We start from the raw sequence: 26,511 nt of genomic DNA on the forward strand, positions 1-26,511 counted from the left end.
ACTGATCCTCTGGTCAGAAGACTGACGTCATGACGTCATCACGTTCTTCCCGCCATTGGGGCATCACGTGACTAACGGCATGACATCATCACGTTGAAACCGCGCTGTAAAGGTAACTAGACATTGTACAGTCAAACAGTGTAATTAAAGGTACAGGCACAGACAGTAACTACATTGCTGTTAAAGGAATTATGTACAACCGCTCTGAGTCCTTTGGTGGCTCCGCCACAATAGTTAATTTACCTCCTTGGAAATATAGTGGCTATTGTAGGTAGGTTATTTTAAATGCTTTTGTATATAATGATCATATCCTTTCAATTTATGTGTATGAATACGTGTGACAGAAAAGTTTGTTCTAACTGCCAAATTGCAGCTGTTACAACTTTGAGCCTCATGAAATGCTGTAACTTTTAGTTCCATGTCTGTAAACTCTTTTACAGAACCACGATGCCAACTATATATGCTACAAGTGGAGGAAGCCTGGTAATAAATGTCAGACGATCAGAATCTCGAGATGCTCATCAAATTACGAAACTCTTCACCCCAAATACAAACACCATGTTTGGAAGAATTAATGTCCTCTATCTGCTGTATGTATATGTAATAAAGAATGTCCAGTACTAAGGCCATAGATAAGCAGTTTCCATAGAAGCACTGCAACTGTGAGGACAAAAAGGTCACCTGTTGGAAATAATTACAGCTCAAATTGTTTTATTCCTGTGCTAAAGTTCCAGGGCTACACAGGAACGATTGCAAACAAATGTTGGGATTAACAGGCATGCACCTATTTCAGAGCTCACTTCGCCCTATATCATGGTGCCCTTTCCTGTACTTTTCTCCATCTGGAAGGGGAGGCCAACAATTTATTATTATAAAATAAAAACAGAAATTGCTGGAAACACCCAGCAGGTCAAGTAGCATCTGTGGAGAGAGAAACAGAGTTCCTGTTTCAGGTCGATGACCTTTCATCAGAACTGGAAGAAGTTAGAGAGTTAGTAGTTTATAAGCAAGTACAGAGCCAGGAAAAAATGGGTTGGGTGGAGGAAAGAATAAAAGAGAAGGTCTGTGATAGGTTGCAGGGCAGGAGTGATTAAATGACAAAAGGGATGATGGTGCTAGGCAAAAGGAGGATGGCACAATAAAGAAATGGGACAATAAAGAAACAAAAGACGGGTCCAGAGGAGGTGTAAATGGCAGAACCATTACCAGCACCAGCTGTCTGACAAAATGGGAACGGTGGTTATGATCTGAAGTTGTTGAACTCAATGTTGAGGCCGGAAGGTTGTAAAGTGCCTAATCAGAAGATGAGGTGCTGTTCCTCGAGCTTGCGTTGATCTTCATTGGAACAGTGTAGAAGGCCGAGGAGAGAGTGGGAGTGGAATGGAGAGTTAAAATGGCAAGCGACCAGAAGCTCAGGGTCACGCTTGTGGACCGAATGGAGGTGTTCAGCAAACCGATCACCCAATCTGTGTTTCGGCTCTCAAATGTACAGGAGACCGCATAGTGAGCAGCAAATACAGTATACTACATTGAAAGAAGTATAAGTAAATCGCTGTTTCACATGGAAGGAGTGTTTGAGGCCATGGATGGTGGGAAGGGAGGAGGTGAAAGGGCAGGTGTTGCATCTCCTGCGCTTGCACGGGGAGGTGCCTGGGAAAGGGGAGTGGTTGTTGGGGGTGATGGAAAGGTGGGCCAGAGCGTCGTGAAGGGAACGGTCCCCTCAGAAGGCTGAAAGGGGAGGGAAGGGGAAGATGTGTTTGGTAGTGGCATCGTGCTGGAGGTGGCAGAAATGGTGGAGGATGATCCGTTGAATGTGGATGCTGGCGTGGTGAAAGGTGAAGACAAGGGGGACCCTATTGTTCTGGGAGGAAGGGGAAGGGGTGAGAGCAGAAATGACGGAAATGGGACGGACACGGTCGAGGGCCCTGTCAACCACAGTGGAGGGTATCCTTGGTTGAGGAAAAAGGAAGACATATCGGAAGCTCTGGTGTAAAAGCTGGCATCGTCAGAACAGATGAGATGGAGAAACTGGGAGCATGGAATAGAGTCCTTGCAGGAAGCAGGGTGGGAGGAAGTGTAATCAAGGTAGCTGTGGGAGTCGATGGGCTTACAGTGATATTTGTGGACAGCCTATCCCCAGAAATTGAGAATAGTTCGGGGTAAGAGCAGGAAGCGGCACCAACACAGTCATCAAAAGAGGTGAGGCCATCCTGGTGGCGGGTGGAGTGTAGAGGGACTGGAAGTCCATGGTGAAATTTATTGCTAGGTTCCTGCTCCTAAGCCACTTAACGTGCAAGAGAGTAGCCCAAGTTGATTCTCTTTGCACTTTTCCTCTACTTCCCCATGGGAAGGCACTTCACCTCTCTTAACTTCCTCATGGCTATGTTGAGATTAGGAACTTGCTGTGTTCCTGGGTCTCCCTACAGATTTGTACCAGTCTATATATTTATTGAATTATAATGTCATTGTGTAAAAGTTATGGGTGAGATTTCCATCCCCTTCATATTAAATGGAGAATTAAAAAAAAATGTAACAATTTAACAAAGAATAATAAAATGGTAGTGGCAACTTTGATGTGCAGTCGAACGATAGTCCTAATCAATAGTGATGTTATTATTCTATTGAAACTAAGAACAGTACAGCTGTTAAACTATCTGTCATAATAACATGTCTTAAAGCATGTTGACATTCCAAACAAGCATTTAGGTTTGCTGTAACTTTTAGTACCTCAAGGTGCCAGCAATTGGCTTTGTAAATACTCTAGAACGTAAAGATTATTCCTCATGTACAAAGAATAATTAAGTTGGCACATAATTAATACGGAAGGTACAGCAATCCTTTTTTTAAACATAATTATGAGGTAATAATATAATTGGATGTTATTTTTAAGAAGTTTTCAAACTTGCAGAAAAGGACTGCTTTTTGAAAGGAAAGGATGGGCCAAATAATTATAGTTTTTTTCCCAAATATTTTCGACCTGCACTACCCAGTACATGTATGGGGAGTTAGTTTGCACCCAGTCTGGATCATATGCTTGGGTCTCTGGAGTGTGGGGGGGGGCGGGGGCGGAGTGCTGCATCTAAGCCAAGGCTGACACTGAGTTAATAGTGGTCTAAATTCTGTGGGGGAAAAATTAGTTATGGACCGTTTTCGAGTGCATAACTGACAAAGTGGAAGAAGCGCATGCCTGAACCGGGAGGCCCAAGGATCGCCTGATATTGGGCCTCATGATGAGATGCTGGAGCCTGTCACGCTTCCAGAGGCAGCTCGCTGCTTTTCCACAAGCCAATTTCAGCAGTTTGATTCACCGGCAGTGGCCCTCGGGTAAGTCCCGGGAGGCGAGAGGAGGAAGAATGGAAGTGGGACTATCACAGCCAGCAGCGGCCCCGCAGGAGTGCTGTGGAACTGTGAGAAGCACTCCTGCTTCTTCTGGCTACACATGAAAATTAAAAAAAAACATTCTTTTTATATGTGATCAGATGTATTTTAGGCATCTTTGGGGTAAGCATAAAAGACCCCATGGCAATATTTGAAGAAGAGCAGGGGTGCTCTCCTCGGTGCCCTGGCCAATATTTATTTTCCAACCAACAACACTAAGAGAGGTTATCTGGTCATTATTTCATTGCTGTGTGTGGGACCTTACTCTGTGCAAACTGACTGCTGCGTTTCCTACATTACAACAGTGACTACACTTCAAAAGTAGTTCATTGGCTGTAAAGCACTTTGGGACATCCTGAGGCCATGAAAGGCACTATATAAATGCAAGTTCTTTCTTTCTGTAACAATTCTGTTTTATTTCCTTGTACTTTTAGTGAAAGGGCCAATCTATCGGTGACTATAGAAAATGAGAAGAATGAAGTTATAGCTCATGCTGCCTTCTTAGATTATCCAAATATAGAGGCTGTCGAACAAAACAACTGGGAACCCTGGCTGCATATGTACGGTGGTAGTACAAAATGCACAGTGAGTTGAAACCAGAAATTACTCAATGTTTCCAAATGTTAAATATATCTACTGCACTGCCAAAATGTTTTTATTATTACAATAAATATGTTTCCTGTTAATGTTTTCATTACTTTCTGTTTAGCATAATGATCAAATAATTTAAGGGAGTATTCAAGTATTTTTGTTTCAGTGTTGTCAGTCGAACTTTAGCAAAGTGTAATGATTGGTATGTAAATCTTTTATGCATGATTTACCTGATTTGTGAAAAACACCCTGAAAAACAACCATTATAGATTTTCTACTTCCATATCTGGGCAGTGTCTGAAGAGAGCATTTTGAACTATATAATACTAGGGTGAAGTATGGGTGCTTATAAGTTGGTCATTGGTGACAGACTAAGAGTATCATACAATAATAAAGCATACTGGCATAAATGTGATTTTTTTTTCTATGCCAAATAAATGGTGACAACACTGATGTTCCCCAAAATATGTACCTTTTATCATCCCAAGGAAATCCCAAAATGTTCCATTCAAAAAAAAGAAAAAAAAATATTTTAGTATGTCTGACTGAAGTAATAGCCAACAAAAGAATATGGCTCCGATTTTGCATTGGTAATGCCAGCGAAACTGTGTCAGCATTCGTCATCATTACCCCTCTGAAACTGATCGTAACTTCAGGATTTAGCGCATGTGCAGATAAACGCAGAAATCCTGAAGTTGTAGTCAGTCATTCCCTGCTTCGCCACAGTTTGCGCTGTGGAACACCCCATAGCCGGCAGTCAGTGAAATCACTTGAACTGACGAAAACTTCCCCTTTTCCACTCTAATATTGCTGTTAAAAACCCCATAAAAAGTTACGCCTTGTTCAATGAGGTGTAACTAGGTTTGTAAATGGCATTTTGAGTAATAACTACTGCTGAACAACCGTTCTACCCTGAAAAATTACATTTATATTTGTGGAATGTCAAATTTCTCCATTATGATAAATATTACCTGATTTTTTAATAAATATTTTACATTTTTAAAAAAAGATTGTTTATGATATTTCAGCTTCTACCTTAACCCCACGTGTACGTTGAAATTTTTATTTCACTGTCTGTAAAAAAATTTTTTTTTAAGTAAGCTGTACACAGGAGATCCCCTATAGACTGGGCTACAATCAAATTAACATTGAGAAAGCTAAAGTTTTCGCCACAGATATCGCAAGATCTTTGTGGGCAGCTTTATTCGAGGTCAGCGACGAACCGACGGCGCTCGCCGCTGATCGCAAATTCCGGGCCTATATGTTTTTGCAGGATTAATAACGTGGACACATGTGCAGTAATATCTGACCTATATATTCGAATTAATGTCAGTATGTCTTGTCACCTGTCACCATTCCTTATGAAGATTTCCATGTTAATTGGGTCCACACCCCATTACCTTTATAATTATTTGTGACACATGTAGGTGATGCACTCAGCACTGGAGCTAATTCTGTTGGTACGTAGCTCTGAGAATAACCCTGCAACATCTCAGTGAATGTGAAATAGGACCTCCGTTACTGTCCTTGAGAAATTAGCCCCATTGCTCTGCGCAGTGATTTTTGCGACCCTATGGTGAGTTTGGGCCCTGGGCCAAAGTTTCCACCTGACCTACGACCACATCACTTGTGGGGAGGAAGGGGGAGAAAGGGGGCCCTGTTCTCAGATCTTTTACTGAAAGGTGGCAACAGTCCCAACTTTAGTTTCATGAATTTGAATCCATTGAAAGCATTATCAGAGACAGGCAAGTAATTTTATTTTTTTTGTAAGCACGCATTAATCCAAACATTATCGATGAATTACACAGCTGTTCATTGTGGATGAACTATGCAGACAAGCTAAGGTTGTTGTCAACAGAAAATGCTGGAAATACTCAGCAGGCCAGGCAGCATCCGTGGAGAGAGAAACAGAGTTAACGTTTCAGGTCTGGGACCCTTCATCAGAACTGGAAAAAGCTGGAAATGTAACAGATATTAAGCAGATGCAGAGACAGGGGGGGGGGGGGTGGGGGTTAGGAAGGGAGGAAGGAATTGAAAGAACATCCTGTACTTTTGTAAGAGGCAGGAAAGATAAAATGTTGCAAATGGGAATGGCAAAAATCATACTGCATGAAAAATGGGGGCAGGGATAATTATCTGAAATTGTTGAACTCAATGTTGAGTCCGGCAGGCTGTAAAGTGCCTAATCGAAAGATGAGGTGCTGTTCCTCAAGCTTACGTTGCGCTTCATTGGAACAATGTAACAGGCCGAGGACAGAGAGATCAGAGCGGGAGTGAAGTGGTGAATTAAAGTGACAGGCGACCGGAAGCTCAGGGTCACCCTTACTGACTGAACGGAGGTGTTCCGCAAAGCGGTCGCCCAATCTGCGTTTGGTCTCCCCAATGTAGAGGAGACCGCATCGTGAGCAGCGAATACAGTATATTAAATTGCAAGAAGTACAAGTAAATCGCTGTTTCACCTGGAAGGGGTGTTTGGGGCCCTGGACAGTGGGAAGGGAGGAGGTAAAAGGGCATGTGTTGCACCTCCTGCGCTTGCACAGGAAGGTGCCAGGTGAAGGAGAAGGGCTGTTGGGGGTGATTGAGGAGTGGACCAGGGTGTCGCGGAGGGAGCGGTCCCTTCGGAATGCTGAAAGGGGAGGTGAGGGGAAGATGTGTTTGGTGGTGGGATCACGTTGGAGGTGGCGGAAATGGCGGAGGATGATCCGTTGAATGTGGTGGCTGGTGGGTTGAAAGGTGAGGACAAGGGGAACCCTATCGTGGTTCTGGGAGAGAGGGGAAGGGGTGAGAGCAGAAGTGCGGGAAATAGAACGGACACGGTCAAGGGCCATGTCAACCACAGTAGAGGGGAATCCTCGGTTGAGGAAAAAGGAAGACATGTCGGAAGCACTGGTATGGAAGGTGGCATCGTCAGAACAGACACGGCGGAGACGGAGAAACTGGGAGAATGGAATAGAGTCCTTACAGGAAGCGGGGTGGGAGGAAGTGTAGTCCAGGTAGCTGTGGGAGTCGGTGGGCTTGTAGTGGATGTTTGTCGAAAGCCGATCGCCAGAAATGGAGACGGAGAAGTCAAGGAAGGGAAGGGAAGAGGCGGAGGTGGACCATGTGAAGGTGAGGGAAGGGTGGAAATTGGAAGTAAAGTGAATGAACTTATCTAGTTCAGGGCGAGAGCAGGAAACGGCACCAATACAGTCATCGATGTACTGGAAAAAGAGGTGAGGGAGGGGACCTGAGTAGGACTGGAACAAAGAATGTTCCACATATCCCATGAACAGGCAGGCATAGCTAGGGCCCATGCGGGTTCCCATAGCAACACCTTTAATTTGGAGGAAGTGAGTGGAGTCAAAGGAGAAGTTGTTCAATGTGAGAACAAGTTCAGCCAGGCGGAAGAGGGTGGTGGTGGATGCGGACTGGTTGGGCCTCTGTTCAAGGAAGAAACGGAGTGCCCGAAGGCCGTCCTGGTGGGGGATGGAGGTGTAGAGGGATTGGACGTCCATAGTGAAAAAGAGATGGTTGGGGCCAGGAAACTGGAAACTGTTAAAGTGACGGAGGGTGTCGGAAGAGTCGCGAATGTAGGTGGGAAGAGACTGGACAAGGGGAGAAAAAATAGAGTCGAGATAGGAAGAGATAAGTTCCGTGGGGCAAGAACAGGCTGAAACGATGGGTCTACCAGGGCAGTCCTGTTTGTGGATCTTGGGAAGGAGGTAGAAGCGGGCTGTGCAGGGTTGGGGGACTATGAGGTTGACAGCCATGGAGGGAAAATCTCCAGAGGAGATTTTTCATGCAGTATGATTTTTGCCACTCCCATTTGCAACATTTTGGCCCAGAAATTCGGGCCGGGGGCTTCCCGCGGGTGCAAGCCCTCGATCTGCACTTACCTAGCGTGCCGGCTGTTGAGCTGTGGGGCCCTGTGGAATTCCGATCCGGGGCCTGGTCCAGCTGCCGGCGCGCAGTGCTTGCATATCCCAGGGGCGCAGTTAGTTCGATGCGTCCCCTGGGATCACGTGGGCCATGGGCAGCCAATCGGAGCAGGGAATGCTCCATTCATAAGTCTGACAGGAAGTGCTGTCAAGACTTATAAATACTACGGCCCCGAAATAGCACTAAATCTTCAAATAATTTTTTTTTTTAATCACATTTTTTAAATAAACTATAAATTACATGAAATAACTATTTTAAACAGTAATTTAAATTTTTGAAAAAAATAATTTGATATTCTAACGGGGCTAAAAATAAACTTACCTTGCTTTAAAGTATTTAAAAATAATAAACCTGTGGAAAAAATGTTTTAATTTTAATTAATTCACCACTTACCTTGTAAAAAGCAAGCCTTACGCCTGCTTTTTATATTTCTAAATTCTGCAGGCTTACCCTCCCGGAGAAACCTGTAAAACAAAACGAAGTTCCATGCGCACGCGCAGCCTCCCCCGCGCACCCTGGCCCACCTTTCCATCACCCTTCCTCCCCTTCCCCCTTCCTCCCCTTCTTCCCCCTTCCTCCCCCTTCCCCCTCCCCCCTTCTCCCCTTTCCCCTTCCTCCCCTTCCCCTTCCCCCTTTCTCGTTAAAACAGTAAACATTTTGTTCATATCCCCGATTAAAAATAAAATAAATAATTTATTATTTATTATATTGTAATCTATCACGGTGCTGCCCTGGCTTGCCCTTGTGTTTTCACACAGCCCTCCCTGGATTCTAGGAAATTTCCTCAGAACTAGCCCGCTCCATCCCACTGCTGGATTCCCGCTCGGCTTTCGACCTTCCTCTTGCTATCCTGCTGCATTGCAGCATTTCTAACACTCAAGTCCCTCTTGAGGACCAGTTTTTATGAGAAGCTTGACAGAGCTAAATTTCCATGTTTTGATCCCTCCGCATCATTGTGCACCACAAACAAGTCAACCCTCAGTTTGGCAATGTCTCCATGAGTATATTATCTTGCAAGCCACACACCCTACTCAGAAAATTATGTACCTCGGAAAACCAAGGATGGAGAGAGATGGAAGAGGAAGTGAGCAGGGGAGAGGGAAGTGAGGATGAGAAGGGGAGGTTTAGCGAGTAAGGGAGAGGAGGGAGAAGGGACAGGCGAGATGAGGGAAAGGGGAAAAGGAGAGGGAGGAGGAAGAGGGGAAGGATGAGAGGAGGGATGGGAGAGGAAGGGGAGAGGGAGGAGGAGGGGGCTAAAGGTGAAGTGGATGAGGGGACAGATGGTAGCGGGAGGAGAAGACTGATGAGAGGACAGAGTGGAGGGAGGAGATGAGGAGGGGGAGGAGAGTGGAGAGGAGGATTGTGAGAGGGAATGAGGGAGAGGGGATGGACAATACAATGGATGTGGGGAAGAGGGGGAGGAGAGGAAATGTGGGTTGTTGGGGAGTGGGCTGGAATGAAGAGGAAGCAGACAGGAGGAGAACTGGCCGAGCAAGAGGGGAGATGGAGAAGTGGAGGTGGAAAGGGGTGGGAGATGGAAGAGGAGAGGGAATATTAAAATGACCTTGTCTTTTACTTTGAACTGCCTGCTCAACCCCTGTCTCCTTTCCTCTCCTGCTCAACCCCTGTCTCCTTTCCTCTCCTGCTCTCCTCCCTTCCCTCCTTGTTTTGCCTCTTTTTTCCTTCTTTCTCAACTCTCCTTTCCCTCGACTATGCTTTCCATTGTCCCTCCTTTCTCTTGCCCCTCCCCTCAAGCTCATGCTCCCTTTCTGTTGGCCCCTCTTCCCTTCCCCTTCCTCTCCTTCTACTCCACAATTATAATATAACAAATACTGTGTGGTGGGCAAGCTGTGACTTTCATTTTAATTTGTGGTTGGACATTATGATTTGTGAGTTATGTAGCCAGGCGTGAGTAGGGGAATGTTATCTTTCATTGGTCTCTTGTACATTGCGGAACCTATTTGAATTGTGCTGAAAGTGTTTTTTTCTGAAAACGATTAAATCTGTGGCCGCAAATTTAATTGAGGAGGCGGCTTGGAGTCGGGTTGCCTGGTGGGCGGGGTCCGGACCCGTTGCCGGCTGCATCCGCTCCCGAGTTGCAATTTTAATTTAATTGGCCCCTTAAGTGCAGTATTGCGTGCTGTCCGGTCCAGTGACTGGGATCGGGTCTGTTAGTCGCCTCTGATGACGTCATTTGTGCAAAATTTTTTAAGGGTCCAATGCAGCCTCAGTTTTTCATTTCTTGATTCTGCTGGTGTGTGAATGTGGCAAGGCCACCATGAGTGCTTCCAAACCTAAGGCTTCACCACGTTTCAGTGAGGACTCCCTCCAAGCTCTTGTGGAGGGAGTAAGAGGGCGCAGGGAGATTCTCTTTCCTTCTGATGGCCGGAGGAAGCCTCCTCAGCAAACCAAGGCAGCCTGGCTGCGCATTGCTGAGGAGGTCAGCGCAAGGTCCATTTGTTCACGCAGCTGGATCCAGTGCTGGAAACGGTTTAATGATCTCCTGCGATCAGCAAAAGTGATATCACATCACACTTACCTTCAATTTGCTTGTCTTCAGTTCTCATCACCAGCACTCTGCTTTGTAAGCCTGCTCCTTCACATCCCACCTTGCTCTTACTTCCCTTGCACCCTTACCTATCCATCTCTATCTCTGTACTGAATCACTTCACCATCCTGCTATGCACCCATCACACTCGCTCTCACTGTTATGCATTGACAACAACTAACAACGCACAGGGAGCTAGCTTCCTCTTGGCACCTCACTCCATCTTGGTCTCCCTCTAACCTTCTATGTTATGGATTCTTCAGTCACTCCATCACTCTCACTGAAACTCCACTTGTGTCCCTCCTTGCAGGAAAAGATAGCCCACAATAAGAGGGAGCGAGCACAGACAGGAGGAGGCACACCATCCCTCGCGACATTGACAAGTGCTGAGGAGGCTGCGCACAACATGGTTGGAGGTGGCGAGGAGCTGGAAGTGGGGGACGGAGAGACAGGGGTACTAGACGAAGCTGGTGACAGAATAGAGTTTCAACCCTCTCATTAAGATTTAATGATCGACTGCAATGGCATATGAAGTTCATAGAGATTCACTTTGTATTATCTGCACAAAAGGATGTGTCTGCTGCGTCAAAATCAGATGTCTAACTCATGCCTTTACTCTCCCACAGGACCATCGAATGCCCCCCTCCCCACTGTCCAGAAGGGAGAGCCAGAGGACTCCTCAGAGGAGCCTGTAGCCTCTGAGGGAGCAGCGTCACCATTACTCAGCGCATCCAGCACCAGTGCAGATATGCCCACCTCGGTGGGGTGTTCGCGACATAGAGTAGTGTTGTCACCTGGTGTATCACAGCTCACAAGTGAGCATCAGCAGATGGTGGAGACAGCGACAGCAGTGGAGAGTCCTCATCTGAGGTCGCAGGACTCTCCTAGCTCTGCTCAGCTGCATGCAGACTCTGTGCCTCTGGGACCATCCAGAAAGAGAGCAGTTCTGGAACTCCAGGAACAAGTGCAGGGGTCTCTGACAGGGTTTGCATCCAGGGTAACTGCGAGTGTGCAGAGAATGGAGGAGTCCATCTCTAACATGAGCACTGCCTTTGTGGAGGCAATGGCGCATGAACATTCCGCCATGGAAAGGGTGGCAACCGCCATGGAGGATGTAAGTCGCCAGGCTAACAAAAACATGGTGACTCTTCAAAATAGATTGTCTGCGATGGAGGAGAGATGGGCATCTATTGAGAAGAGACACCAGAGCTTCATGGACGTCCTTGTTATGAGGACTGCCAGTACAAATACGGGTCCTCGTGGCCCCCCCTGATGTGCAGCAGGGTGCTCTCCAGCCACTTGCTAGCATTGACATGCAGCTGACCCATGAGTGGGATGTTGGTGGCTGGCAACAAGGAAGTGTGGGTTCCTCTCCAAGCACTCGCATTGCCATGCCACTGCGGAGCCCTCACTCAGAGACCCACATTGCACACCCAACTGAGATGGCCGTTTCAGCCCCTGCACAGCCGCAGGAAGAGCAGACTGTTGCAGAGCCCTCCCAGGCTCCCAAACCCAGAGGACGCCCATCTAAGCAGGTGCAGCATCAAAGTCAGCAAGGTGCCTCTACATCTGCTGAAGCTTCAGGGGAAGCACCACACAGAAGCACGTGTAAGAGGAAGGTAAAGCACAAATGGTCACAAGAGGAGTCACTTGGGTGTTTTGTTCTGTTTTTGATTTTGTTTAATATTTTGCATTGTCATGCTTTTGTGAATGTAGTAAACAAAAGTGATGACAAACTGTTGAAGGTCTGGGAAATGGAAGTTGCACATTGAGGGCTCAGGGCGACTTGCATTTGTAATGATGATGGTGAAAGTGATAGGAAACAACCGTTTATTGCAGAGATGATGTATGACGTTGTATGAAGGTCGCCTACACATTCACAGCCATATGGTAGCCACCTGTGGTTGAAGAGTAAGCTTACGCGAATCTGGCATGGATGAGTTGAATCCCTTGCGTGACGGCCAGCAATGAGCTCGAGGTCTGCTGCATTGGTCACATCCGGACCCGTGCGGTTAAACTTGCTTCATCCGTGGAGAAGTGGATGTAATTGGGCGCCTTTGCAAAGAGGGCATCGGTGGCCTGCGTGATGCAGGCGTCTGCTGCCAACTGAGAGATGCCGCTGATGTTTGCAGATGATCCCTGGAAGGAGCCCAAAGCAAAGAAGTTGAGTGCCGTGGTGCCTTTGACAGCCACTGGTAAGGAGTGTCCACATGCTCCTCTGGGCTCCAGGTGCTGGTGCAGCATTGCACAGATGTCAGCAACTACCTCTCGCAGAAGTCTCGGCCTCCTTTGGCACTGCTGCTTACTCATGTTGAGGAAGCTCACCCTCTGCCTGTGAACCCTGAGTTGGGGGTCTCTCCTGCAGTGAGATGCAGGCCTGCGCAGACGCCCTCTGCCCTGTGCAGCATCAGGAGGCTGAGGAGAAGGTTGGCGTTCCTGCTGTTGGTGCTGATGCTGTGCCTGGTTGCGGTGCTGCCGCGGCTGCTGTTCCTCTGAATCTGACGACCAGGATGAGAGGATATAAATGGTTCCCATCCCACTGGTATATATCTCAGTCAAGGAATGGAGGTTGTGTGCGCTCAGGCAAAGTGGCCAGAGGGTTTTCCAAGGAGGCCACACAGCAGATGGATTTCAGACTCGGCACTCAAGATTAGTAGAGCTGAAAAATGTCTCCCGAACCTCAAACCACTAAGTTGTGGCATGTGAGAGATTGCAAGCCTGCTTTTAAGCTGCTCGAGCAGCTGACAACAATTCAGGTCCTCGCTCAACCCGGCTTGATTCACCTGGCGTGTTTTTATGGAGGTGGGCAGCATGTTGAAAAACCTCCAATATCTGAGCAGCCCTTTAAAATAGGATTATCCTGCCAGTTAATGACCTGTTAACTGGCTTAACAACCTGTCCCACCGTTTGGTGTTGGGTCATTTCGGGAGCGGCTGACCCGACACTCCCCAAAGTCGCGTGGAGGCAGGTCCACAGCCCACCACCAATTTCGCCGATTTTTGCTACAGACCCACCTCCAAACCCGTCCCCTCAGCGCAATTAAATTTGCGGTCTATGTGTCTTCCGGTATCTAAAGTATGTAAATATTATAGACTACACTTTGGACACTGGATAAATGTGACAAAATAATACTCTATACTGCTTTTTCTAAGTGTTTTAGATTGTTCTATAGCTGATTTAAGATTACATACAACATTTTTTTTAATGTTTTGACAGCCTTTGAACACTCTTTTTATGCATTTATTTGTGGCAAAACCAGACTATGCAATTGGTTGTGCTAAAGAGATTGTCAGGTAGGTTGTGTATTACACAGTATTTCTTAACTGTAGATAATGTATGCAGTCCACTACATGAATAGTCTTAGATACTGTACTTAAGAATGCAAAAAATCTTTGCAAAGCTGAGTCATTTGTTACTTTGGGAGTTGTTGATCAGATATACCCTACCTCTGGGGTGGTTAGGAGCAGACAGTGGGTGAGTGGGGGGAGACAGTTTTGAGGTGGAGACAGATGGGGTCGCATCAGAGATGAAAGGCATGGGGAATATGTGAGGTATCTCAGAGATAGACTTTGAGAGATGAAGAGCAAGTAGGGAAATGATCTGTCCAGTCAAATGCACATTATTATTTTCAGCATTCTAACAAAAATGCTACTTACTATTCAACAGTAACCTATGATTGTTAACAATTCTGCTCAGTGAAATATTACCTAGAAAGTCCATCGAGAGGGATATTTATTGTTTAAACTATTCCCCAAATATTTATGTAAAAGTATGGAATCAAAATATTCAGTAAGAATATCCAATCTGAAGAAAACAGACTATTGGAAAAGCATGCACCAGGCTTGGTGTTTAGGGTTCAGCTTCCATCTAGTCCGAAGTTGCAGTCCGCTTGAAATGAATGGAACCGCTCCAGGACATAGGTGGCTCCTCTGAGTCTCCAGAATGTGCTGGAAGGAAGGAGACCTGAAAAGTGGATCTCTGCTAGACATTGGGGAGAATACTTTGAGCAAAATAATACTTCCCTTATGATTTCTCCATTTGTTCTTTTAATTTCTGCATTTAGTTATGGAATACTGCAGTCCTTTTACTGTGTGTGTGTGGTGTGTGTGTGTGTGTGTGTGAAAAAAATGGAGGTGGGGGAGAGACGCACTAAGTAGCATGTTGCCGTTTGAACTGATTGGCGACTTGTGTACTATGCTAGTTTTAATGTGTGCCTGATTTACCAATTTCATGAAGACTTTTTTGCAGTTAGATAAAAGTTCCAGGTGTAATTATTTGATTACTACCTATTTCTGCAGATTTTCTGCCTAGGTTATGGCAGATGATGGAAATAGCCCCTGCGGAAATAATGGCGATTACGCACACTGCTGTACTGTGCAAATGACATTTGTTGATTCTTGTTCTTGTGCCTCATGAACCAATGTCAGAATGTACAATTACAAAAACTGTTAATTTATTTCCAATACTGCTATAGGACCGTCTTTAATACCGTCCGAGAACTGCACTATATAATCCTTTCCGTTCAAAAGAAAGTCATCCTAGGTAAAAGATTGTTTATGAATTGTCAGAGGTCTCATTCTTCAAGTTCAATTTTTAGAAATGTTTTACTTTTTAAATATAATGATTCAATCAAATAAATCCAGTAATGAATTCTGTCTTACTTCCACCTCAGATCCTGCTGTATCTATCCTGTTTGCACCTATGCCACAATTTAAGAAGACAGATGGTGTGCAGTATTCAGCCTTCATCTGTTATAGAAAGGATTATGTTCCAGTATTATATATTCGAAAAGCCAGGTAATGGAGCTTCTGATGGATACCTCTCTTGTAGGAATTGCCTTTTTCCAATGACTTGCTTAAAGATAATTAAATATTAGGATTTGAATTTACTTACTTGATGCATTCTGAACCAACAGCGAGGCAGAAGAACTTTCATTTTATAATGCCTTTCACATTCTCCAGACATCCCAAAGCAATTTACACTCAATAAATTACTTTTGAAGTGTAGTCACTATTGTTATGTAGGCAAATATAGCAGCCAATTTGTGCACAGCAAGGCCCAACAATCCGGAATGAGGTCTGTTCTGGTGGTGTTGGTAGAGTGATCTTCTTCTTCTTCTTAGGCAGTCCCTCGGAACCGAGGATGACTTGCTTCCACATTAAAAATGAGTTCGCAGGTGACTGATGAGTCCAATGCGGGACCTACAGTCTCTGTCACAGGTGGGGCAGATGGTGGTTGAAGGGGCGGGTGGGTGGGGTGCTTGGGTTGACGTGCACTCCTTGCGCTGCCTGCGCTTGGCTTCCGCTTGCTCCCGGCGAAGAGACACGAGGTGTTTGGCGCCTTCCCGGATGCTTCTCCTCCACTTTGTGCGGTCTTGGGCCAGGGATTCCCAGGTGTCGCTGGGGATGTTACACTTTTTCAAGAAGGCTTTGAGGGTGTCCTTGAAGCGTTTCCTCTGCCAACCTGGGGCTCTCTTGCCGTGCCAGAGCTCCGAGTAGAGCACTTGTTTTGGGAGTCTCGTATCGGGCATGCGAACAATGTGACCCGTCCATCGGAGCTGATCGAGCGTGGTCAAAGCTTCAATGCTGGGGATGTTGGCCTGAGCAAGAACACTGATGTTGGTGCGCCTATCCTGCCAATGGATTTGCAGGATCTTGCGGAGGCAGCGTTGGTGATACCTCTCCAGTGCTTTGAGGTGCCTGCTGTACATGGTCCATGTCTCTGAGGCATACAGCAGGGCGGGTATCACTGCTGCTCTGTAGACCATGAGCTTAGTGCCGGGTTTGAGGTCCTGGTCTTCAAACACACTCTTCCTCAGGCGACCGAAGGCTGCACTGGCACACTGAAGGCAGTGTTGGACATCGTCATCGTCGTCTGCCCTTGTTGACAGTAGGCTCCCGAGGTATGGAAAGTGGTCCACATTGTCCAAGGCCTTGTCGTGGATTTTGATAATCGGGGGGGGGGGCGGTACTGTGTGGCAGGGGCAGGTTGGTAGAGGTCCTTTGTCTTACGGATGTTTAGTGTAAGGCCCATGCTCTCGTACGCTTCGGTGAAGGTGTTGACAATGGTTTGGAGTTCGACCTCCGAGTGAGCGCAGACGCAAGCGTCATCTGCATACTGTAATTCGACGACAGAGGATGGGACGACCTTGGATCTGGACTGGAGGCGACGGAGGTTGAACAGTTTCCCGTTTGTTCTGTAAATTAGCTCCACTCCAGTGGGGAGCTTACTGAGGGTGAGATGGAGCATTGCAGCGAGGAAGATCAAGAAGAACATTGGTGCAATGACACAGCCTTGCTTGACCCCGGTTCGTACATGAATTGGGTCTGTGGTGGAAACCGTCGTGAAGCAGGCGGAGGATAGTGACAAACTTTTGAGGGCAGCCGAATTTGACTCCATCCCACAGCATACTACCCGCCACCATCTCAGCACAACCCTAGCCCGGCATGAGGTTGAAAAGGCCATCCGACAACTGAAGAATAACAAGGCCTCAGGAGCAGATGGAATCCCCGCCGAGGCACTAAAGCATGGCGGAGAAGCACTACTGGCGTGAATTCATGAATTCATTTCTCATCTGGAAGGAGGAGAGCATGCCAGAGGATCTCGGAGACGCCGTAATTGTGACCATCTTCAAGAAAGGTGACAAGTCCGATTGCGGTAATTACAGAGGAGTTTGCCTGCTGTTTGCCACAGGGAAAGTCAGTGCAAGAATCCTCCTCAATCGCCTTCTCCCAGTGGCTGAAGAGCTCCTCCCAGAGTCGCAATGCGGATTCCACCCACTAAGGGGCACAATGAACATGATCTTCACCACACGTGAATTACAAGAGAAATGCAGGGAACAGCACCAACCGCTGTACATGACCTTCTTTGATCTCACAAAGGCCTTTGACACTGTCAACCGTGAGGGATTATGGAGTGTCCTCCTCAAATTCGGTAGAGTGATAAATGTTGGTTAGGATACCAGGAGACCTTCCCTGCTCTTCAAATAATGCCACCATGGGATTTTTACATCCACTGAACAAGCAAACTGAGCCTCAGTTTAACATCTCATCCAAAAGGCGACACCTCCAACAATGCAGCACTCATGCAGTACTCCATATAAGTGTCAGCCTAGATTATGTGCTCGGGTCTTGGAGTGGTGGTTGAACCCACCATATTCTAACTCTGAGGCGAGAGTGCTATTACTGAGCCAGCTACAACAAAAAAATTAATGAACAGCTTTTATATCTTGGTGGATTTTGGATTTAAAGTAAGTGTGTGTATGCATGCTGGGGAAGTGAATGGAAGGTCACTGGAATGCTGTTTATAGATTAGTAGGACATTAATTCTCAAAACTGAGAGGTCCCGATCCTAGCTGTGCCATCAGGAAGGGGAAGAGGGAAAAGAAGCTCCGGGGCTAAAAAGTTGGGAGTTTAGCGCCACCCGTTACCGCCCGATTTGGGGGGAAAATGGCAGCCGCTGCACTATCGCCTACTGTCAGTGGGCCCCACAGCGGCTGCCATTTTTGGCAGGTTGTCAGCGCTGCCAGTGCTTGCGCTCGCTGAAATTATTGTAATGAGTCGGAGCGTGATGTCAATTGCTGTGGAACGCTGAGTTGACGCCTGCTCATCCATTTTGGATTTCACCGCTCCTATTGCTGCCCTCTCTAAAGCACGCCAGTGCGTACAGCTGCTAAAAGCATTTCAGCAGCGTTAATGGCCATGAGGCGTCTGGCAGGACTTGGCAGATTGTATACGAGGATGGAGGCTGACAAGTGGAAAACACCTCAGATGGATGCCGGAACTTCAAACGCCTCCTTTGCCAATGTTCTTTTATACTTTCATTTTTTTCCCTTCAGTTGAGGGGGTGGGGGGGCGGGGAGGGATTTTGCATTTTCTGGCAGCTGTCTGGGAGGCCTACAGTGTTTGTGGGTCAGTAAATCAATGGGTGAAACCTTGTGGAACAAGCTTTTAGTTCAGAACGGAACACCTGTACAAAACAGCAAATAAAAAAAAATGAATTCCTAAAGAGCATCAGATTGCCTAGAACCTCCATCGCAATGTTTGATGCTCAGCTCTGATAAGATCTCTTTTATCTTTATGATGATGTCACCAAAACGTCACCCCTAGCAAATCTGGACTCCACTGCGTAAAATTTTACGGAATTATAAATAATCTATTCAAAATTCCATCATAATTTATTTATCAAATTATTATTTTCTGTCAAGTATGCAAGACCCACTAAAAGCTGGCACGATTACTACATATTTAAACACTTTCAAGAGTAGCCATTGGGGAAAGATTAGTGTGACAGGGAACGCAGATGCATTCATTTCATTAACTGTTTAAAAAATCAACAAACATCGGGTGGCAGGTAATATTTTTGTAGCAAGTACAGCAGCTGTTCCGTACACGGCCTTCACTGCAAGCGGGAGACAGACGCCACCTTCACCCTCCTGCTGAGCTTAGCGCTGGAAAGAATGTGTTACACAAAATCAACGCTATGCTGATGTTAATTAGCAGGTAGCACCAAAATACCAGTGCTGCCTGCGCTCTCTCGGCGGGCGGCCCTTACCCTTGCCCAGATTTCCAGCGTACTCGAATATTTAGCCTCAGGTATTTTCTCATGAGAACATATTGGTGGGAAAGTCCTCCCACTTGGTGGTCAGCTGGCTTTAAGAGTTTCAGCTGCAGAGAACAGGCATCAGGTTACCTGCCTACGTCTTGACTGCGTAAGATTATGTGACAATGGTAAAGAGAAATAACTTTTTTTACAGTTAAAGGAGAAGCAAAGAAAATAAAATTCTGAGTTTGAAAGTTCACAAATGTAAGGGGTGGTGTGTGTGGTCAGCTTCACCTCTGACTCCCTGAGCGGTTCGAATCGCTCCCATTCCCTTGGTTCTAGACTTTGGACTTATTTGAGGGTTGTAATGAAATTGCAACAGACACCTGAGTTGGTCAAAAGAATTTAGATTTTATTTTGAGACAGGAAAAATATACAATACAATAAAACTTATACTCTAAAAGGGGGAACACTTCGGAATATGCGAGGGAGAATGACAATAGACAAAATACCTTACCCTTCCCAATCCCACTATCCTAACTAGGTTGAATTCCAGAGGACCAGGAAATGCTCACCAAACAACTTTCTTGACAGATTGTAGAGGTTCGCGATTTCGGTGTTCTCTTTAGTTGTGGTTGGGGCCTGCCGTACCCCGGACGTGGTGGAAGACTGCACCTGCGTTGGGTTTTCAGTCTTCACCTGTCCGCTGATGCAGTTGGATGCGTAGTTGGATTTATCGGGTAAGTACCCAATTTTCTTTGGTTAGGTATAGTTTTTAGAGTCTTTTGTGTCAAATCTTACCCAGGGGTAAGTCAGGCTAGCTTGTAGAGTGGAAACAAACTTGCGAATTTTCGACTTCTTGTTGGTCGCGGTGGCCCAATATTACCTAGTTGGTGGTAATATTGTTCGTTGTTGGTTTCTTGAGGCCTTTGGTTGCCGCGATTCCTTTTTCCTTTCATTTCGTTCTTTCCTCAAGTCTCCGATCCTCCAACTATGTACGGTGATGATAATGAGTAGTACTCTTTCTGAACCGTACCTTCTCCTGTACTGAACTTGAGCCTTCTTGAGCTGTGTCCTCAACTGACTGTCCGTCGAACTGAACAACCAGGCCTCAATTATCTGACTGCCAAATCTCCTCTGGTCCATTGTTAATTTTGGCGGGCTCGTTAATTTTAATAGGTTTAGATTCTCATTGAGTTTCGGGGCTGGTCCCATCTATTTTTAATTGGCTTTTAACTAGTTTCGGGATTGCTTCGAAAATCAGGTTAAATATGCAGAGTGGTTTTGGAAATCTTTGAGTGGTTTAAACTGTTGTTTGATTGTTTTCTCCTGCTGGGGCCAGGGTCTCTTTTGTTGACTAGTGGCATGTATTGTATTATTCATGTTCTTGATGGCCCTGTAGGTTTTCGGTGGGAACTGTCCTCCCGTGGGCCTATTGTCTTTATGTAGAATGACTGGGATGGCCCAGAACATTCTCAGACAATCTGGCCTTTCCAATACTCAAACTGTCTGTCCCACAGTGTCCAACCCATTCCCTTCGTTGCAGCTTTTCCACAGGCCTGAACATGCCTTTTAAACTAGCAGAAATCCTGGGGGTTTTGATTTTTAAGCCCCTTTTGGCCCAATATTCCTTCAAACAGTCCAATATCTCTTCTTTTCGTACTTTGGGGGAATCTGTATAATTTTGCGAGCCTTACACAAACTTCCAATGATCCCAAAGCAGTGAAGCATACAAAAGCTTTCTGCTTTTCACTGTTTCTTTCTCAGACTTTGTATTTGGCATTCTCAGGGAAATATTTTATTATAATTTCATGTGACATGACAAATAGGTGTTACGTGAATTTCAAGATGATTGTTGAGTAAAATTGAACAACACTATTATCAGGGACAAAATAAACTTCCATTTGGAAAAGCAAGTGCTAATCGAGGAGAGTCAGCATGGATTTGTTTACAGGAAATCATGTCTGACTAACTTGATTGAATTCTTTGCTGAGGTAACAGAGAAGGTTGCTCAAGGTAGTGCAGTAGATGTATATATGGACTTTCAGAAGGCATTTCACCAATTGCCACACAGGAGGCTTGTTAAGAAGATGTAAGCCCATGGAATTAAGGGGTAAGTGGGGGCATGGATACGGAATTGGTTCAGTGACAGGAAGCAAAGGGTGGTGGTGGTGGATGTTTTTTCCAGACTGGGAGGTGGTTTGCAGTGGTGTTCCCCAAGGATTAGCTTTGGGTCCATTACTTTAAAAATTTTTTATAAACGACCTAGATTTGGGTGTAGGGAGCAGCATTATAAATTTTGCAGATGATACAAAACTTGACAAAGTAGTAGATAGTGATGAGGCTAGTTGTAGACTTCAGGATGGCATAGACAGGATGGTCAAATGGGTAGAAGCGTGGAGTTCAATGCGGAGGAGTGTGAAGTGATGCACTTTGGGAGGACTAATATGGAAAGTATCTATCTATCTATATATGTAAAACAAGTATGTCTCTCTGTCTGTCTTTCTGTCTCTCTGTCCGGCTATACAATCAAAAGTTATAGAGCGTACCTACACATTTGTTATATCAAAAGAAAGCGCATAATTAGAGGACTCTTGTAGGCGTATTTACTTTTTGGTCGGACAAAAATTGTTCCGACGGTATCCAAAAAACTTTCAAAATTCCGCTCATTATCCGCTCATTAGCATCGAGTGACGTGAAGGTTGACCAATCGTACAGTCGAGCAACCCGACGGTCGACCAATCGCTGCATCACGGGGGCGGGTTTATTGCGTGTGCGGGCGGGCCATCCTACAGTCGAGTGACAGGACGATTGACCAATCCTACAGTTCAGTGACCTGACGGTTGACCAATCGGTGCATGTGTGGGCGGGCCTTATCATTCTGAACCGAGGTGAGTGGCCGCCATCTTGATTCCAAACTGTTCATTTCTTTTTCCCACTTTCTGCGTGTTTCTTTTCAAATCTACATTTCCAGCAAAAAAAAAGTTGCTTTTGAAACACACATTGTTTTTTTAAAAATTTAATTAATTTGTAAATCTTTTCTCTAACATCTAGAATTTTCCTACCTTTCACCGTTTTGCCAGGCCTGTAAGCCTGGGCCTCTGTTGCCCAGCCACACCCGAGCTAGGCATCTCCCGTCGCGCTCAACAAGCGGCTCGCGAGCGCCGCCACCTTTGTGAAGGCTGGAGGGGGCTGGCCTGAGCCGAGCATCGCCACCGCCGCCATCTTAGTAAAGGCGGGTGGGGCAGGAGTCAGCGCGCACGACTTGAGTCAGGCCCGACCTCACGCGGTAGGTTGTGCGGCGGCGTCTCTCTCTCTGCTCTTGAGGCCGGCTGGGGCGGGGGGCGGGGCTCGGGAGATCGTGGGACGGGGCTCGGGAGATCGGGGGGGGTGCGGGCCTCGGGGGGGCGGGCCTCGGGTGATCGGTGGGGGCGGGCCTCGGGAGATCGGGGGGGCCTCGGGAGATCGGGGGGGGTCGCCTCGGGAGATCGGGGGGGGGGCGAGCCTCGGGAGATCGGGGGGGTGCTGAGCCTCGGGAGATCGGGGGGGGGGAGCATTGGGTGATCGGGGGGGGCGGGGCTCGGGAGATCGGGGAGCGGGGCTCGGGAGATCGGGGGCGGGGCTCGGGGAGGAGGGGGGCGGGGCTCGGGGAGGCAGGGCGCGGGGGGCAGTGCTCGGGCTGGCGGGGCGCTCCCCTCCCCCCTCTCCCCTCCTGCCCCCCTCCCCCTTCTTCCCCTCTCCCCCCTCCCCCGCCCCCTTCTTCCCCCCTTCTCCCTTCTTCGCACCCTGCCCCCTCCACCTTCTTCCTCCCCCTTCTTCCCCCCTCCCCCTTCTTCCCCCCTCTTCCCCCATCCCCCCTCCACCTCATTCCCCCCTCCCCCTCATTCCCCCCTCCCCCTCCCCCTTCTTACCCCTCTTCCCCCCTCCCCCTTCATCCCCCCTCCCCTTCATCCCCCCTCCCCCTTCATCCCCCCTCCCCCTTCCCCCTCCCCCCACCCCCTTCTTCCCCCTCCCCCCTTCTTCCCCCCCTTCCCCCCTCCCCCTTCTTACCCCTCCCCTTCTTCCCCCCCTTCCCCCCTCCCCTTCTTCCCCTTCTTCCCCCTCCCCTTCTTCCCCCTCCCCCTTCTTCCCCCTCCCCCTTCTTCCCCCTTCCTCCCCCTCCCCTTCTTCCCCCCTCCCCCTTCTTCCCCCTCCCCATTCTTCCCCCTCCCCCTTCTTCCCCTCCCCCTTCTTCCCCCTTCCCCCCTCCCCCTTCTTTCCCCCTCCCCCTCCCCCTTCTTTCCCCCTCCCCCTCCCCCTTCTTCCCCCCTCCCCCTTCTTCCCCCTCCCCTTCCTCTCTTCCCCCCTTCCCCCTCCCCCTTCTTCACTCTTCCCCCTTCCCCTCCCCTTCTTCCCCCTTCCCCCTCCCCCTTCTTCCCCCTTCCCCCTCCCCCTTCTTCACTCTTCCCCCTTCCCCTCCCCTTCTTCCCCCTCCCCCTTCTTCCCCTCTCCCCCTTCTTCCCCCTTCCCCTCCCCCTTCTTCCCCCTCCCCCTTCTTCCCCCTCCCCCTTCTTCCCCCTTCCCCCTCCCCCTTCTTCACTCTTCCCCCTTCCCCTCCCCTTCTTCCCCTCCCCCTTCTTCCCCCTCCCCCTTCTTCCCCTTCCCCCTCCCCCTTCTTCCCCTCCCCCTTCTTCCCCCTCCCCCTTCTTCCCCCTTCCCCCTCCCCCTTCTTCACCCTTCCCCCCTTCTTCCCCTTCCCCCCTTCTTCCCCCTTCCCCCCCCCTTCTTCACTCTTCCCCCTTCCCCTCCCCTTCTTCCCCCTTCCCCCTCCCCCTTCTTCCCCCTTCCCCCTCCCCCTTCTTCCCCCTCCCCCTTCTTCCCCCTCCCCCTTCTTCCCCCTCCCCCTTCTTCCCCCTTCCCCCTCCCCCTTCTTCACCCCTCCCCCTTCCCCCCTTCTTCCCCTTCCCCCCTTCTTCCCCCTTCCCCCTCCCCCTTCTTCACCCCTCCCCCTTCCCCCCTTCTTCCCCTTCCCCCCTTGTTCCCCCTCCCCCCTCCCCCTTCTTCACCCTCCCCCTCCCCCTTCTTCCCCCTTCCCCCCCTTCTTCCCCCTCCCCCCTTCTTCCCCCTTCCCCCCTTCTTCCCCCTTCTTCCCCTCCCCCCCTTCTTTCCCCCTCCCCCTTCTTTCCCCCTTCTTTCCCCCTCCCCCTTCTTTCCCCCTCCCCCTTCTTTCCCCCTCCCCTTCTTTCCCCCTCCCCCTTCTTTCCCTCTCCCCCTTCTTTCCCTCTCCCCCTTCTTCCCCTCTCCCCCTTCTTCCCCAATCCCCCTCCCCCCTCCCCCTTCTTCCCCCCTCCCCCTTCTTCCCCCCTCCCCCTTCTTCCCCCTTCTTCCCCTTCCCCCTCCCCATTCTTCCTTCTTCCCCCTTCTTCCCTCTTCTCCCTCCCCCTTCTTCCCCCCTCCCCCTTCCTCCTCCCTCCCCCGCCCCCTTCTTCCCCCTCCCCCTTTCCTCCCATCCCCTCCTTTCCTCCCCCACCTCCTTCCCCCCTTCCCCCCAGTCGCTCTCTCTCTTCCCCCCAGTCGCTCTCTCTCTTCCCCCCAGTCGCTCTCTCTCTTCCCCCCAGTCGCTCTCTCTCTTCCCCCCAGTCGCTCTCTCTCTTCCCCCCAGTCGCTCTCTCTCTTCCCCCCAGTCGCTCTCTCTCTTCCCCCCCAGTCGCTCTCTCTCTTCCCCCCCAGTCGCTCTCTCTCTTCCCCCCAGTCGCTCTCTCTCTCTCTTCCCCCCAGTCGCTCTCTCTCTTCCCCCCCAGTCGCTCTCTCTCTTCCCCCCCCAGTCGCTCTCTCTCTTCCCCCCCCAGTCGCTCTCTCTCTTCCCCCCAGTTGCTCTCTCTCTTCCCCCCAGTCGCTCTCTCTCTTCCCCCCAGTCGCTCTCTCTCTTCCCCCCAGTCGCTCTCTCTCTTCCCCCCAGTCGCTCTCTTTCCCCCCAGTCGCTCTCTTTCCCCCCAGTCGCTCTCTCTCTTCCCCCCCAGTCGCTCTCTCTCTTCCCCCCAGTCGCTCTCTCTCTTCCCCCCCCCAGTCGCCCTCTCTCTCTCTCCCCCCCCAGTCGCCCTCTCTCTCTCTTCCCCCCCAGTCGCCCTCTCTCTCTCTTTCCCCCCCCCCCCAGTCGCCCGCTCTCTCTCTTCTCCCCCAGTCGCGCTCTCTCTTCCCCCCAGTCGCTCTCTCTCTCTCTCTCTCTTCCAACAACAACATGCCCTCAAAAGACCCTCGGCACCGCCGGGCACTTCAGCTAGTCTATCTATCTATCTATATATATAAAAGGATAGATCTGTCTGTCTGTCTATCTGTCTGTCTGTCTGTCCTTCGGTGTGTCTGTCCGGCTATACACTCTAAAGTTATAGAGCGTACCTACACGTGAGTTACATCAAAAGAAAGCTTACGATTCCGGAACGGTCATAAGCGTATTTACGTTTCGTCGAGACAAAAGTTGCGCCCGCGGTATCCAAAAAACGTTCAAAATTCTGCTCATTGGCATCTCATTATTCGCTCATTAGCATAGGGTGCCATCAAGGTCGACGAATCGTACGGTCGAGCGACCCGACGGTCGACCAATCGCTGCGTGGTGGGGGCGGGTTCCTGGAGCGTGCGGGTGGGCCCTCCTAGAGTCGAGTGACGGGACAATTGACCAATCCTATGCTTCGGTGACCTGACGGTCGACCAATCGGTGCGTGTGTGGGCGGGCCTTATCGTTCTGAACCGAGGTGAGTCGCCGCCATCTTGATTCCAAACTTTTCATTTCTTTTTCCCGCTTTCTGCGTGTTTCTTTTCAAATCTACATTTCCACCAAAAAAAAAGTTGCTTTTAAAACACGAATTGTTTTTAAAAAAGTTAATTCATTTGTAAATCTTTTTTCTAACCTCTAATTTTCCTACCTTTCACCGTTTTTCCAGGCAGGCCTCGAAGCCTGGGCGTCTGTTGCCCAGCCACGCCCGAGCTACGCACCGGCCATCCCGCTGGGCCCGATTCCGAACCAGCGGCCAGCCATCTTGGTAAAGGCTGGCTGGGCTCACTGCAAGCTCCTCGCGCTTCATTCGGGGGGGGGGCGGGGCTCGGGAGGGGAGGGGGAGCGGAGAGGGTTACCCCGGCAACCGGGCTCGCCAGCCGCAATCGGCCGTCTCAAGCCGCTCAGGCCCAGGTCCGGTCCCAGAGATCGGGAGGCGGAGAGGGGAGGAGGGTTACCAAGGCAACCGGGCCCGGCCAGCCGCAATCGGCCGTCTCAGGCCCGGCCTCGGGAGGGCGGGGCTCGGGCTCACCGGGGCGCTGCACTCGGCATGTCAGTGCGTGGGGCGGCACGGAGCTCAGCGGAGCCATCGCCGGCAGAGGGGAGAGGGCCTGCTGGCTCCCCCACTCCCTTTCTCCCCCCCACCTCCCCCACCTCTCCGCTCTCCCCCTCCCCTCCTCTCCCACTCCCCTCCTCTCCCACTCCCCTCCTCTCCCACTCCCCTCCTCTCCCACTCCCCTCCTCTCCCACTCCCCTCCTCTCCCACACCCCTCCTCTCCCACACCCC

At 49.1% G+C, this 26,511-nt stretch overlaps 1 protein-coding gene across 11 annotated transcripts in view; it reads left to right on the forward strand.

The window, feature by feature from the left end:
• Window positions 1-26,511, forward strand: part of cfap61 (cilia and flagella associated protein 61) — a 383,529-nt gene that overhangs the window by 21,476 nt on the left and 335,542 nt on the right. For 10 of the 11 annotated variants that reach the window (XM_085981775.1, XM_085981777.1, XM_085981776.1 and 7 more), the window contains exons 2-6: window positions 441-590; window positions 3,813-3,963; window positions 13,652-13,728; window positions 14,910-14,977; window positions 15,108-15,231. In XM_085981775.1, coding sequence (XP_085837901.1) covers window positions 448-590; window positions 3,813-3,963; window positions 13,652-13,728; window positions 14,910-14,977; window positions 15,108-15,231 — 563 coding nt within the window. In that variant the 5' untranslated portion in view covers window positions 441-447. The remainder of the gene's footprint in view (window positions 1-440; window positions 591-3,812; window positions 3,964-13,651; window positions 13,729-14,909; window positions 14,978-15,107; window positions 15,232-26,511) is intronic. The other variant, XM_085981781.1, reaches the window with a different exon arrangement.

Source organism: Somniosus microcephalus, chromosome 3, assembly GCF_052327205.1.
Source record: "Somniosus microcephalus isolate GS21.2 chromosome 3, FLI_Smic_1.0, whole genome shotgun sequence".
Lineage (NCBI taxonomy): Eukaryota > Metazoa > Chordata > Chondrichthyes > Squaliformes > Somniosidae > Somniosus > Somniosus microcephalus.